This window comes from Heloderma suspectum, chromosome 1 (assembly GCF_057233095.1).
Source record: "Heloderma suspectum isolate Gila_16-S chromosome 1, 16-S_ref, whole genome shotgun sequence".
In the NCBI taxonomy this organism is placed as follows: Eukaryota; Metazoa; Chordata; class Lepidosauria; order Squamata; family Helodermatidae; genus Heloderma; species Heloderma suspectum.
Genome location: NC_139458.1, coordinates 78,832,401 through 78,848,465, shown reverse-complemented (window position 1 = coordinate 78,848,465; position 16,065 = coordinate 78,832,401). Strand labels below are relative to the sequence as shown.

The window sequence follows — 16,065 nt, the reverse complement described above, 5'->3', positions numbered from 1 at the left end:
TCCGCTAACAGTCTTGAAGGATCAAGATAGCCCTTTCCAAGTGGCTTCCTTTCATTCTTTAGCAAGGTCACTGTGAGCCTCACATCGTGTTAAATTGTACTAAACAGCTCAGCAAGCATATTCTGATAACTGCTGCTGAATCTGAAAAGCACAGAGGACAGAAGAGCACATGCAGAAAAGAAAACAGAACTCGTGGGTTCTCCAGAATTTACTCCCTTTTCAGGATCAAGTCAGCTATTACATTTCACTCACCTTGTTTTCATCACTATCCATATCCTGGATCAGATTGTCCAGTTCCTGTATCCCACAAAGAAAAACCACAGCTGAAAGACCCTCGTGACATAATGGTGTAGCACAAATTAAACATTACTTGCATCCATTCCAATTGAGATGAATTAAATACAACATGGACCTACAAGATGCTGCCACAGAGCCAGGCAGTCACTTTTTCATTGATGATTTTCTGTATTGCAGCCTAAGGATGTGGATACAGTGTTTTGAGAGGTGGGGGCCTACCATGTGTTTGCTCAACACTTGCCCTTGTTGGATGATAACTAACTGAGGGGAAAACCATCGGTTGGACTAGGGGAGTGATATGTCATGCACCCATCCCATAAGAAGCCCTCCTTGAACCCAGATGGCCCAACTGTAAAAACATAAAATGAGCTGTGCTGAATCAGACCAACGGCCTATCTCTAGTCCAGCGTTCTGTTCACACAGTGGCCAACCAGATGCCTATGGGAATCCCACAAGCAGGACATGGGCACAATGGTACTATCCCAGTCATGTTCCCCAGTAACTGGTGTTCAGAGGCAGACTGCCTCCGATACTGGAAGCAATATATAACTATCATGACTAATAGCCATCGAGGGCCATATCCTCCATGACTGGTTGCTAATCTCCCTTTGGGGGCAAGGTGCTAGAGTGTGGTGGCCATCTCAAGAAGATGCTGATTTTGGATGATACTGATCATCTAGACCAGGGGTTGGCAACTTCAGGTGGTCTAGGGGCCAATTTCCAGTCCCAAGACATGCACCACCACAGGCCATATTCCTGCTGCTGCATCACCAAATTTGGCAGTGGCAAGAAATATATAAATAGGTGGTTTGCCACCCGAGAAGCCAGGATGGAGCTTTAGAAAGGCCAAATTCAGCTAGAAAACAAGCTAAATTTGGCCTAAGGCCAAATGGTTTGCCACCAGATTTCATCAGTGAACTGCCCCCCACCCCAATGGGCATCCGTACATTTGGTGATACGGCAACAGCAGCTGCCGAAGACGACCATGGGGTGCATGGGCATGTTGCCCACCCCAGATCTAGACCCATTTCAATCTAGATTTTGGCCTGGCTGTAGCAGTAAATCTAACTTGGTCACCCTAGAAGATAACCTGTTTGGGGGAAAAGATAGGAGGAGCATGACCTTGTTGGTCCTGATCTCTCTGTGACTTTCAGTACTGTCAGCTATGATATCCTTCTGACATGTCTGTTGGGGTTCAGTGTTGGAGACACACTGGTGGTTCCACTTCTAGCTTTTGGACAGTATCAGAAAGTGGTGATGGGAGATTATAACACTTGGAATAGAATTTAAAGACATGGATATTTATATCCCTAGGAACTAGAGATGTACAGATTTTGTAAAATCTGTTTTGTCCGCCTTTCATGGATTGTCAGGTGCCTTTCATTCTGTCATTGTTCATTGACAGAATAGTAATTTTCCAATTTCCCGAATTTATGCAAATTCACACTTGTGCAAATGTGCAAACCCCCCCCCCCCACACACACACACACACATTTTCATGCTTTGGCCTATCAGGGAAATGTGCTTTTTTGGCTGGTGGTTTTTTAAAAAATTTTTACATATTTTTCTATGACTGTATTTGCATAAAATTCCAGAAAGTTTAAAAAAATCCCCGGTCTGCAATCCGTGCGACTCGAGAAAAGCCGGTCCACTGTGGAATCCACGGGTCGGATTCGTAGAAATCCGAACTCATTTGTTTCTGTTGCAGATTTCGCTGACATCCTTACTAGAAACCAAACCTACTTACAATGCTTCTAAGCCTTCAAAGCGCTTGGCTCAGTTGTTCTTTACAGTGATTCACTGCTCAGGAATCAGAGGAAACAAGAAAGCCTATAAGGGCAGTTCTTCCTTCTCAGCATCCAAGCACTGAATTCTGATACTGAGATTCTAAGAATGAGGCGAACTGTAGTGGTCCCACACACACATGCTGTCGCTCTCTAATTCAGCAAGGGAACACTTGCTCATCTGAATCCCCAATTTAGACATAGCTTGCAACTCTCCCAAATCTTCATAGAAGATCTCCCAACATTTTAAAAGGGCTACCTGGAGGTAAAGCACTCAAAGGTGGGGTAGTCTGGTACCCATTTGCAGACAGCAGTTTTAAAGAACAAGACACTTGCACTGTGAAAGCATCGCCAGCAAAATAAGAATAATTCAGTCCTGAAGATTAGTGAACTTGTTCTTGGCATTCCGAGTGCACAATGCCAATTTGTGGAGAGACAGTAAATATGGCTGTGCCTTTTCTTCCCTGGGGAGTGCAGAATTACCTCAGCAGGGACAGAATGAAACTCATCCAGACAGTTTAGGATGACGTTGTCCCCATCATTTTTATCTGCAGCACCAGATTCCTTGATGCATTTGAGGAGCTGTCTGATCTCACTGTAGTTCTGCTGCTTCACCAGCTGTTTGGCCACTTTATTGTATACAGCAGCAGCCTCCAGCTGGAAGTCCTAGGGTGGAAGAATCAATATTACTTCAAGATCCACAAGTGCCTTCCTACAGCAGGGCTGAGCTTTACTGTACAAAGCCCTAAACAACTTGGGAACAGGATACCTGAGAGAGCGTCGTCTTCTTTACCAACCTGCCTGGTCACTGAGGTCATCAGAGGGCATGTCCCTGGTGGTTCTACATGGACCTATGGCCCGGCTGAAGTCCATCAGGAAAAGAGCCTTCAGTGTGGTGGTCCCCTTCCTGTGGAACTCCCTACCTTTGGAGATCAGACAGGGGCCAACACTGTGTTGCTTTCGCCGCCTCCTGTTACTTTGAGAGGCCTTCCTTGAGTGACCAGCCACGGGTTATTAAGTTCAGAATCTGTTTCTTTTAAAATGTTTTAATTGTTTTAATTATGGGGTTTTATTCTTTTATCTTGTTGTCCACCACTCCAAAATCTTTGATGTGCAGCAGTATATAAATATTGCAAATAAATAAATACGGATATAGCTGCAATATGGATCTGTGAAGGCTGAACTGCCACAGAGCAAGGGTGTAGTACCTCAGGCCTAGGGGGCTCATCTGGCCCTCTGGGTTCCCCAAATTGCCACACACCCTTCCCAACCCCCACCCGCTTTCCCCTGACCAATGATCAGGTAGTGGTTTCCTGGCTTTTCTGCAGCTTTTCCCCATCTTAGAAGGCTGATAAGCCTCTCCTGAGGCTTCATTACCGGCAGTAAGAGCTCTAAGCCAAGATATGCTGGTATTTTAGCCCCACCCCTTTTGCTTTTGGCCCTGCCCATCACTGGGATGCGGCCCCTGAAAGCTTCTCCAAAATGGACTTTGGCCCTCGGGCTAAAAGAGGTTCAACACTCCTGCTATAAAGTACAGTCTAATTCAGTCCATCTTTCACACAGGGCCTGTTCACACATCACGCTAACCCACGGTGGGTGACTACCATGGGTGTTCAGCGCACCCACCAGACGATCAGGCTAGCAACCCACCATGGGTGGGTTGTTTGCCCCCTTGTCCCTCCTTCCTCCCCTTCAGTCCCCCACTTGGCATCCCAGGGGTCTTGACAGCAGACCCATCTTGTCTGCCACCAAGTCCCCCTTCCCAGCTCCAATTGAAACCCCTGTAAAGATTGCTGAAGCCCCCGTGCTTTGGAAGCTGTCAGCTGTCAAAAGCAAGGCAACTTTGGTGATCTCTATGGGGAAGCAGGAAAGCACCCCATTTCTTCTGAAGAAGCAGGGAGCCCAGTGTCCATGCCCCGTCCCAGTGCCAGGCTCCCCACTTCTTCAGCGGAAATGGGGCATGGGGTAGGGGAAAGGAGAAGGGTCTCAATCACCCACTTACCTGCATGTTTCCCATTTGTGCTGGGGTGGGGAAACACACTAAAGGGGTCCCCTACTTGGTCACCCAACTCCCATCCCTGTCCCCTATTCTTCATTCTGATCTTGCGTAAGATCAGAACACGGAACTAAAAAAGGATTTAAAGGGGCCTCGCGCCAAAAATGGGGGGGATCCATACCCCCCAAGCACTGTTATGCAAAACAGTCCTTGGTGGGAGAGGTGGATCCCCCCACCCAACCACACATTTCAGCCTGGGGTCACCTTGAGATTCCAATGCAATCCAATGGGTATCTTTAAATCCCATTGGATTGCATTAGAATCTAAAGGTGCCCTGTGCCAAAAATTGGGGGTGGGGTGTGTGAAAACCACCTCCCCCTCCAAGGACTGATGGGGCAACACAGTCTGGGGGGGGGGCTTGGATTTGGGCCCCCCCCCACCAATTGCCAGCTTTTAAAAAAATGTTCACAGCCCCTTTTGCGCAAAAGAGTGCCAGGAAAAATTTTTTAAAGGGCTCCGACTGCAATCAGAGCTGGGAAGGGAGGATCAGCGGGGGTGAAGAGGGTGCCCATGACAGCCCCTCCATGGTGCCGTTTGGGCACCATTGGAGGTGCTGTCACAGGCAAGGGGAAAAGGCACTGGCAGCGGCCTGGGCAAGAGCAGCAGGGGTTTCTGCCAGTCTTGCTGAGCAACTCGCTGCCCAATGCCCTTTACCCACAATGGGCTGGCAGACGACATGCTAACCCATCGTGGGTAAAACAACCCCTTCTGCAGGCCATGGGTTCTCAGGGTGGGTTGTCCAGGAAAAACAACCCACCCTGAGAAGCACGGTCCGGGTTCAGGCAACACGCTAACCAACAACGGTTTATTTGGGAAAACGAACCATCAGTGGTTGGCGTGTGGTGTGAACCCAGTCATAGAAGCATAGTGCTGTGGAAAGGGATCCTATCATGCCAAGCACTTTACAAAATGTTTGGCTGCTGTGATGTTGAGGAATCCTATTCTATATCTCCCTTATTCTGTGCCATCCTTCCTCATCTGGCTCCTGCTTTAAGACATTGTGTGTTAACAAGATTAGTTCTCATTAGGGCTGCAGTATTAACCAAATAACTAGAATTCATACAGTTACAATGATGAAGACTTCCTTAATCTGGTAACAGCCCTATTCTCACGTACATCCAACCGAAATCAGCACACAGCACATATTTTTCCTCCCACAGTGTGAGCCATTAAATTACTCTGCAGAGGCTACATCCCCATGCACAGTTACACGGATATCAGTCCCACTGAATTCAGTGGGACATAAACCGGAATAAACATGCATTAGGCCAGACTGCGAATGTGACAAATTCCTCTTTGGGCTTTGACAGTTACCTGAACATGCCAATTAGCAGACTTGGTGGAAGCTGCTTTCCACCAAGTCAGACTGCCGGTCCATCTAGTTTGCTGGTGCCCACGCCGACTGGGAGCATCCCTGCAGAGGTTCAGGCAGAACACGCTTCCTGGCCCTACCTGGGAAATGCCTGGCACTGGGCCTGGGACGTTCTGCATGCAAAGCGTGTGCTCTGCATCACTGAGCTACACCCCTTGTACCTCATCTCTCTCTCTTGGCAAAGCTTGGCTACAGAAGCAGCAAGGGGCTGGGGGAACGGTGTATGTAATGCACATTTCATGCATCACACGCCGCATATTTCTCTCCAGGAAATACAGTATTTGATAGTTTAAAATGACTAAAGCTGCAATCTTAAGCATACTTACTTTAGAATAAACCCATTTACACTTGGTGGGATTTCCTTCAGAGTAAGTAAGTGTGGGATTGGGCTACAAAGCTATTTTAAACAAAATATCTACAATTTTATCCCAACTTGCAGCCCTAACATGGTCCACAAAGTAACTCTCAGGATAAATTGCCCCCAAACAATGTAAAAAGTAAGTAAAAGCAGGACATTTTTGCTGCTATCATCAAGTATTATTCTTAAATGGACCATACAGATCAGTAGGGGAAGGAAGCTGCTCTTAAGACAGAAACAGAAAAGTTTTCAGCAAAGTGTTTAGGCACTGATACTTTAGATCTGGATTCTCCACTGTTTTTTTAGTGACTCCCTTCACTTTGCCCCACAACCCCTATGGACAGATACCTGTTTGTGATAATTAAACCTTACACTGTGGCAAACCCAGATTTGAACAAAGTTAACTGAGGATTCTGAATTGTAAGAAACATTCAGTTATGTTAAGATGGGTCAGGATAGATTACAACTGAAAGAGCAATTTTCTTTCCTTCCGACAGGGCTGGGCAAACTTTTTGGCCCTGAGGGCTGGATGTGGTGACAGGTCACGTGGGCCATGCACTCATGCACGTATACAGGAACAGAGAGCTTTAAACCCGCCCTCCTTGTCCACTGAGATCGGGGATGGGATTGCTAGCGGGGAGGTTAAAGTCTCCCCCCACCTCGAGATCCTAATCCAGGTTGCTGTTTTCCCACTACTATTAGTGGGGAACAGCAATCTCAGCTATACTGGGATCGCTGGAAGAGGGGAGGTTAAAGCCCCCCCCCACTCACACTCTCTCTCTCTCTCTCTCACACACACACACACACACACACACACACCCTGCAAGTGATCCTGATCCAGACTGTTGTCCTGGTGCTCTTTTCCCTGCTGCCCAGCTGACAGCTGTTCTGCTGGGTGGTGGGGGACAGTGAATGGGGCTCCCTGGGGCGCTAGCAAGCTGCATGGAGAGCATCCAAGGGTTGCAAGTGGCCCACGACTGCCCACTCAGCCCTTAGACATAGCCATTTTAACCCACTCTGAGCAATGGGAAGCAGGGCAATATGAAAACACATCAAGTATTAAACACAGACGTTTAAAGTGTTCATAGATACCTAGAAGAGACATAATAGTAATTTACAAGAATGCCATGGTTTTCCTTATCTGTTTCAGTGATGTTTGCAAGGGGTCAATATTAGGTAACGCAGTTTCTTAGGTTCATCATACCTGTAGGACTCTGAATGCAATCCCAAAGCCTTCTTCAATGTTTTTGCCTTCCAACATGACCTGAGAAGTAATTGCAGTAGCAGAAAACAGGGAAAAGAGTTGAGTAATGTATGGAGATCCCACAAATAGTTCAGTCAACTGTACAACACACACAGATTTCTTGTTCCCTCTTGCCAAGTCTAAGGACAGTGTCAGGTTCTGGAAAAGGGATCCCCAACTGAAGATGGGATGGGCTCATTAGCCAATGCCTGCCACCCTTTGCAACAAGCATCGAATTCTGCATGTGCCATCATCTTCTAGAATATACTAAATTCCTTGTAACTATCAATTTTATACTGAAAAGCTTCAGCATGTCTATCGTTTATATCAGGGGTGGGCAACTTGTGGCTCTTCAGCTGTTGTTGGACAGCAACCTGCAGAATGAGATGCTTATCTGAAAGGCACCGGGGCTGGGGAAGGCAGCTGCTCTCATAGAGACACCTCTGCATATAGCTGAAATTACTTCTGAATACAGCAGATTTGGAACAGTGGGGAGGACAGAAAGACGAAGACATATAATCTTAACTGTGCTCCCCCCGCCCAGAGCAAAACCTTTGAAAGGCTTTTCAGCCGATGGCGCCTTAGCTGCATAGTACAGTAAATCAGTGACATGCAGCACAGTGTGGCACGCAGTTACACTGAAGTGAGTCCCATGGTATTCTGGGAAGGTTATTTTCTAAGGAGTGTATTTAGGATTGCAGGCACAGAGCAGCACTGTTAAGACTACACTGAAATAGTGTCTTATTGAGTCTACGCTCATACTTCAGAATCGACTCAGTCTCTAGAGCTAGCTCCTTAAAAAAGGAGCTTGTCCTTTCCTGCCACTTAAGTCTCTATTCAGACTTAATATTCCTATTCCTTCCCCTTCTTCATTCCAGCCCTCGCCAAATCAGAATTAATGATAAGTGAACATGAAATGTGAGTAGTTGGAATAATTATTTTTAATGAAGAATTTAGATGTTTTCATTGTAGTTGACACTCTGTTCTGTTCAAAGCATTAAACTTTGATATCTGAAACTATGGGCAGGATCCAGTGGCGCTTTGCATGGGGTCCGTGGCAGCTCCTACCACTGGCGGCCTCAATGTAGCGCTTCCGGGGACAAGCCCTGAAACAAGAGGAAACACTTGCTTCTGGAAGGGACAGGTTGCACCCCTTCCAGAAATGAGCATTTCCACTCGTTTTGGGGGCTTGTCCCCAGACGTGGTACATCGTGGCCCCCCGTACACCGGCGAGGACAGCCATATGAACACCAGGAGCAGCTGCCTGCTCAAGGGCACCATTGGATCCTGCCTTATGCCATGATCTAATCAGTACTTAGTACCTTGCAAGCTACTTCCATCTTCATTTGATTGTTTCCAAAGAGCGTGGGTACAGTCAAGGCAGCTACAGAAGAGGCCCCCAATTTCTCATACTGATGGAGGAATTTTGTTACTTCCATCTGAAGTTCAACTGTATTAATATGCCTAATTTAGGGGGGAAATACGCTTCATTAACCAACATAGAAGAACATTTTTTAAAGAATGCCCTCACTGTGCAGAATGACTCATGTATGAGAATGGTTTCATAAGCATGTAGTTATAGCCAAGAAACACTGATCATTGAGATCATTTGTTATTAATTTTTCATCTTCCTATTTCCCCTTTTCTGGAATAAACATCTTCTTTTAACACTTCGTGGGCAGAAGCAACAAGAAACATCCAAAAAGCATGGTTAGTATAGCTCAAACCAACTTCAAACATGGCAAATATTCTGTATTCCATAAGGTACAGAGCTTTGAAGCTTCAAAGCATAATCTAACATACCGAGGGACATACAGTGTTACAATAGAACTGGAAATTTGAAGGAAAAAATTCCAAAAAATTAGAGTTACAAACCCTCAAAACATTTAAGGTTTGCTGAATTGTAAGTCTATAGCTGCTTCTAGTAAAAGTCCCACCCCAGTCTTAAAGTGTCATTTATCACATTGTACAGGAAGCGATCACACCAATAAAGTGAAGAATTATTAAACTGATGCCAAACATTGTTCTTCCGGTACCTTGACACATCAGGAGCATGCATTTTTTTACGGAAAGTGCATGCAACCCTTTTTCTTCCTGAACACCGTGAAACTTCCTGTAGGTAAACTTTGAGGTGGTCCTTGACCTTCAAGAGCCATTTCTGCCTCTCTCCCAATTCAGTGTAAGACTTGGCTTTGTGAGTGAAAAATCTGATGCAGGTCATAGCAGCACGGACTTGATCCTGAAAGACAGACAGATTTTTAAATATGGATAAGTTCTAAAATTAAGGTATCAGGTATAACAAAGTTTTACCCCCCAAAAGCCTCTGGACTGACTGGACTGTTGGCAACTCTTCAGAATATATTTAACTGTACAGAAGTACCTTTACATAAATAACAATGAGAGAAATTTGAATACTGAAGAGTTCCCTAAGCTACAAACTCAAAGAAACCCCTAACACATATTAACACATGGCACCACTTTCTTCACGTACAAACATTTCTCCAGCCTAACAGCAATAGATTGCTCTTAGTTTTGACCCTGAACCACAAAAGTTGTGAGGCCACCAAGCTGCATGGCTTTTCTTACTTTCCTCTAGAGCTGGGCTACAGAACCTCTTTCAGCTCAAGGGCCAAATCCCATTTCGGAGAAGCTTTTGGGGGCTCTCATTCTAGTGGTGGTTGCCTGGGCGGGGCCAAAGCAAAATGGGGCAGGCCAAAAGTACCCAAGTACCAGCGTATTTTAGGTTAAAGCTCTGACTGCCAGGAACTAAGCTTTAGGAGAGGCACTTCAACCTTTTAGAATGGAGAAAAACACTATGCAAAAGCTGGAAACCACCTAAAGAGCAGCGGTCACAGGGAAGAGGGTGGGGCATGGCAAGGGGTGTGGCCTTCTGGGGAATCACAGAGGGCCAGACTGGGATCCAGGAGGGCTGGATTTCACCCCGGCCATGGGGTGCTGCATCCCTGCTCTAGCGCAATACCCTCATATCTGCGGGTAGCGAAGGGAAGTGGCATAATGCCAGCTATTGATTATTCTGTCAGTTTTCTTTTTTCAGAAGCCGCCACCTCTCTAAAACAGTAAGAGTGGATTGAAACATGCAGTTTCTGATATGACACTGTGTATGCCCCGGCCGTGGGCTGCTAAGGTTTGGAGGTGTCAAGATAGTGATAAGCCAGATCCAGGTTTGCTTACAAGCAGACTTTATGAGTACTCACAGCACACAGGCATACCCAATGGTTGGATCACACCATCCTCTCAAGGCCTCGGAAGCATCCCTACCTCAAACGTATTCCTGCACCTGGAAAACTAACATACCCTGGAGAGTAATACTTCATTCATCTTCAGGCAACAAACATTCCCCAGTGTCAAGTGCCTAGTTCCTGGCTTCTTTTGTAATCACAGGAGTGGTATTGCATCGCTAGTCAAACACTTTTTGAGAAAGAAACTGTCGGTGGCCCCCACAGCAGTCCCTTCACAAGCTGAGAGGTCTAACCAAGTCCTGCCCTCAAGGCGGGTCTTTCCGGACAGTAATGTCTCTGGCTGCCAGCATCTTGGAGCACCTCATGTTGCTCCTCCCTTCTTATGAAACAGCTCACCCTCGAGTCTCTTATTGCCAGCCCCTCCGCCGCCTCATTAGGATCCTGCATTCCCAGTGTTTCACAGGCCCCGGCTGGCTGCTACCCAATGATTAAACTGCAGCTCCCCTCTGCCACTGTTATTCTCAGCCACCTGCCAGTTTGGCACTTCAACTGCACCTTCCCCCTCCCAATCCGTTCCCATGTCTTCTTGGCGTGTGCCTGCAGAGGTGCTGGGCCCAATCCCTACACCCAGAGAGTAAAACTCTATGAACAAGGAACACAGGAAACCTAAAAACATGTGTCATGTTGGTTGGATATATCTTTATCAGCATTCATTTGCTAAACTGGAATTCTTATACCATTGACACGAAATAGCAGCGACATACTAACTGAACCAGTAGTTCAGTAACAGCTCCACATTAAGAATAAAAGCAAGGCTGAAGGAATCAAGAGCAAAATTTTGTTCCAAATCTGTGATCCTTCACTCTTAATGGTTTGACATTTCTAAAGTTCTCCCCAACATAAAATTCTCACCACAGACCTTTCCAAAATGAGAACAGAGGAATAACTGTTGAACATATTGGTTACGAGACAGCACTGGGTTTACCATTGTCGAGTAGTATATATTGCAGTACTTTAGAATAGAAAACAGAACAGTTTTGTACTCAAATATTTTACGTCATCTCCATCTCATTCAGAGCACAGCAGCCAGTTCAGTCAAGCCAGGAATCTTATACCCTAGGTCAGATTTGTTACAGGGCAACTCCAGCAGAGCATTGAGATACTAGGTTATTTGCCCACAGTAAGGGAAAGGCTAACTTGGTTCAGTTTACAACAGAGGTGGGCAGAAGGTAGGTCTCCAGATATTTTGAACTTCAACTCCCAGAAGCCCCTGCCAGCACAGCCAATGGTCAGGAATGCTTGGGGACTGAAGTCCAAAACTTCTGGAGATTTAGTTTCTGCACACATCTGGACTAATGTTTTATAAATTGTTTTTATGTTGACTTTATTTTGTCATTTCTTGTGTGTGTTTGTATTTTTAAAAAACTCTTTGTGAACCCATTTGAAAGCGGCTTCCTTTTTCTTTTTTTTGCAGAGAGGCAGGTTTTTAAAAAATCTCCCAAAATAAACAAACTCATACATTCTCAAAAACATAAAAATAAAAAACCCTAAATTGTTCAGAAAACTTAATATTGTGCAAAGTTCCTAACAAAAGTAAACAATATTTAAAATTACAGCACATGGAGTATTCCCCATTCTTACCTTCATAAATTGCTGCAATTCATACAAAATATGGTAGTAATTCTTTTTCTGCAAGTGTTTGCAAGCTGCAATGAGATAGACTCCCCAGCTTTCCAGGCTTGGATCAATGGTTTCCAGCAAGTTCTCCAACATGTGAAGTTTTCCACTTTTATAGCTTGGAGCAAAGATCCCTTCAATAAACACTTCCTGCGGGCTCTCCTAAAACAGTATAAAATGGAAGATTTTAGACAGGCTTGCATCTTCTACATCATTACTTTTGGTAGAGAAGCGTACGTTATCAGCCTGCACCAAATCATACCAGGTTACATGGTTTTGTTCAGGCAATGTCCAATACTGCTGCTGCACTCCCACCCTGTTGTGCAAGTGTCACCCCACCGCTCGCACAACCAAAGGCTAGCAGTTCAAAAAGCAACCCCAGAAACAAATGGAAATGCTTGTTTCCAGATTGGGACAAGTCAGTGGAGCTTCCTTCTGCGAGTTCCACTGACCTGCCCTGTTCTGGAAACATGGGCTTCCCCACTAATGCCTGGTTGCTTTTTTAACCGCTAGCTTCCCACTGTGCTGTGGGGCTCAGTAGGTCCCGCTGACACGTGGGCAGATTTGGATACTGCCCCAGGGTTCCAATTAACTAGTTCCCAGATCAGGTTGAAACATCTTTTTGCATGATAAAGCAGACACAGCAGAAGCTGATACACCCCTAAATCAATTTGACATTATATTCTAGATATTCTATTAACAGGAGCCGTCCCCTGAAATCCTGTCAACATCTGCCTAACAGTTTGCTGTTGTAAGTATGTCATGGGAAGATGTTCAAGTGAAGTGTCTCTTGGCACCATTCGCTCCTTTCCTTTGTTACCCACTGTCCATCTGTTTGCAGGAGCTTGAACCAGGCCTCAGCCATTTTATGAAAGGGGCTGTTTCATGGAGAGAGGGGCGGGAGGGACAGCAATCTTCAATGCAGGAGAGAACACAGCAGATATTGTTCCCAGCCAGCCAGTCACAGCAAAACAATGGGTAAAGTTTCTATAACACAAGAGGGCTCCAATAACTGATAGAAGCTGCTGATAGAGGGAACTAGTTCCCATAACATATTAACATGTCCTAATAATATATTAAACCAGAACCTAGGTTATGGAAGCCTCTCCTTCTATCATAATTGCTTAAATGTAGGTGTAGGAGAATTAGTTCAAGGAACCTTCCCCAGTGAAAAAGACATGAGGATAAGAGGTTAAGCAAGGGGAACCATGCATTTGCACCATCCTCTGAAGATGCCATAAGTGCTGGGAATACTTGCAAGGGGCCCCTGTGCCAGGCCAACAAGGAAGACATTTAGAAGACCCACCAGCTTCAGTGTTATATGACATAGTAAACTCTCTCAATAAATCAGCTTCATCAGTCAGCGTCATAGCAGTACGAACTGTGGGTGATCATCACTCTCCTTTACTCTCTCCCCTCCCCGCAGCCAGGTTAAGACCCTTTCTGTAGCCGGGTCAGGGAAACAGCAGCAGGCGGTGAAGTCAGCACTGAGGAAGGAGACCGTTCTCAGCAACCAATTTCTTGATTCCAAACACTTGCACATATAGGCTTTTGGAAGATCTTCCAAGAACTTTGGATTTATGAACTTCTTTAGTATAAACACTGAAGTTTCAGTTCAAGGAACAAAAGCTGTAAGGAACAAAGAGCTCCTTTAGGTACATCCAAACACTTGGGCAGGCTCAGTAGGACTTTTACCGTTCCCGTCCTATTATTTATGGTATAAGCCAATAAAATACACCATAGCATAACAGCCAATAAACACTATAGCAGATCCCCATGCCACATCACAAACTGCTTTTGAAAACCCCCCCTGTTTCAAAAGCAGTTTGCCATGTAGTATTGGGGGGCGGGGGCCTACAGCTCCTGCTCAAGTGCTGAAAATCTGAAATCTAAATCTAAATCTGAAACATAAAACTAGTTACACGGTCCTGTGGATCCCAGCCAAAGGTTTTATTAACATAAGAAGAACCATGCTGGATCAGACCAAGTGTCTATCTAGTCCAACATTCTGTTCACACAGTGGCTGACCAGCTGGCCACAGGAAACCCACAAGCAGGACATGAGTGCAACAGCGCCCTCCCACTCATGTTCCCTAGTAACTGGTATACATATACATACTGCCTCTGATACTGGAGGTAGCACATAGCCCCCAGGAGGTTTGAAGTGCAGGGGTGAACCCAGGAAGCTTCACCTAATTAAAATGTCAGTGGGTTTGTCCCACTCCCAAGGGTTAGTACCAGGAAGGGTATAGGGACAAATAACAGAAACAAGTTTGCAGCCAGTAGAATCTGCAATAGATAATGCAATGTGTATGGAGAGACATCACCTCCAGCGTAGATTAGCTTCTAAGTCCTTAGAGCTATTTCGCAGACTCTTGTACAAGGTAAGAATAAATAAGGTAAATAAGTCTTACCTTATTTAACAAATGGAGCAGTGCTTCTCTCATGCAGTCATGCCTCATATAAAAATTAATAATTGCTAGATTGGTGCTGTAGTTGTGTAAATAAAAGAGGCACTCTTGATAATAGGTGTTGTGTTGAATCTTCCCCTCAGGTGTCATCTCCAGAGACAGGCTTCGTGTCCTCAGTGTCGCTTCTAGTTCCCTCAAAGTGGCAAAGTAATCATCATCCTGCTATTGAGGCAGAGAATCAGAAGTTACTAGGTTGGATCCGGAGTCCCTGTGAATGGAATTTCACTCACAGGACACTCCCACTGGAGGAAGGGGAAGAGGCAACTGTCGCCAATTGCGCCTTCCCCCTGTAGCATCCTGAGAAGCTGCTTCAGAGGAATGGCAGATCCTCCAGAACAGTGTGGAGGTGGCATGGGGGACTGCAGGGGGAACTGGTAAAAATCACCACACACACACACACACACACACACACACACACTATTCCTCCAGCACAAACCTCTACTAGATTTCAGTCCCTTCTCTGAATAAAGGGGACACTCTGAATCCAACCAATAGGCTAAAAATGTGCAACAGAGGCTGTATTTCACTGGGCCGGTTCCACCATATGGGTGATGTCTATCACACAGTTTTCTCTCTCTCAGCTCTGGTGCAAGTCAGTAAGTGCAGGAGAACTGCTACACCTTTGAAAATAGGCAGATTTCACTGTGATACCACACCCTGGATCTAATGCACAACACAATAAAATCCCTATTAACACCAGCAGTTCATATATAGCAGGTTATAACCAGCATCCCAAGACCATTCCTTAATTACAATTTTCATCCCACCCTTCCTCCAAGGAGCTCAGGATTCTTTCTCATCCATTTTATCCTCACAACAACCCTGTGAAAGTTAGTAAGCCAATGGCTGTCACCCACTGAGCTCTATACCTGAGTGAGGACTTGAATCTGGGTCTTCCCAGCCCTAATCTGGCACTCAAACCACTATGTAACACTAGCTCATGACTTCATGGGATGCTGGGATCTGTACATGATGTTGGGGAGAACTCTGTACGCAAATGGCCCCAGCAACAATTGCAGCGAATGCTCCAGCATGAAGTTTTTCATTTTTATAGCTCATGCATGAAGGCCAGCAGCCGCTGTCTTTGTCAGCTTTTAGCAATGACTGCAGCCAGTCAGAACCTTATTTAAGATGTACAATGCTAGAATATTTTATGTCTGGTATTTTGTCCCAAATAAAATAGAAGCCATAGATATTCTGGTTTCATTTTCCCTTTCACATTGCTATAGCATACAGCTGAAGCCATAAAGGAAATAATGGGGTTAGGGGCCTTTTGGCTAAAGGGTGCGGTGGAAATCCTGCAGGCTCCCTTTCTCCGTTTTTAAGTATGGATGATGGATGGATGGATGGATGGATGGATGGATGGATGGATGGCATGGACAACTTGCCTCTTCGCGCGAGTTCCCTGGCAGTCTCCTTTCCTATGCCGGTGTTGGCCCCTGTGATCACGGCCACCTTTCCATTCAGCATAGCTGTGGATGTGCACACTCCTCCTGCAAACCATTTCCTAAAATATAAGACAACACCACTACATCGTATGAGGTATGCAGAGATTACTGGTTATCAGTCTTGGGCCTTGGCATGCAAGATTCTACATTGGTCTTCTGA

General features: G+C 45.5%; 1 protein-coding gene across 1 annotated transcript in view; it reads right to left on the bottom strand.

Annotated features, from left to right (window-relative positions):
• The window catches only part of LOC146357479 (zinc finger FYVE domain-containing protein 26-like), a 39,727-nt gene that overhangs the window by 2,402 nt on the left and 21,260 nt on the right, over positions 1-16,065 (bottom strand). Inside the window, exons 2-9 of the mRNA XM_084848551.1 lie at positions 15,846-15,964; positions 14,401-14,619; positions 11,952-12,149; positions 9,147-9,349; positions 8,433-8,574; positions 7,072-7,131; positions 2,565-2,747; positions 253-297 (exon numbers count right to left, since the gene is read on the bottom strand). Of these exons, the coding sequence (XP_084704677.1) occupies positions 253-297; positions 2,565-2,747; positions 7,072-7,131; positions 8,433-8,574; positions 9,147-9,349; positions 11,952-12,149; positions 14,401-14,547 (978 nt within the window). The 5' untranslated portion in view covers positions 14,548-14,619; positions 15,846-15,964. The remainder of the gene's footprint in view (positions 1-252; positions 298-2,564; positions 2,748-7,071; positions 7,132-8,432; positions 8,575-9,146; positions 9,350-11,951; positions 12,150-14,400; positions 14,620-15,845; positions 15,965-16,065) is intronic.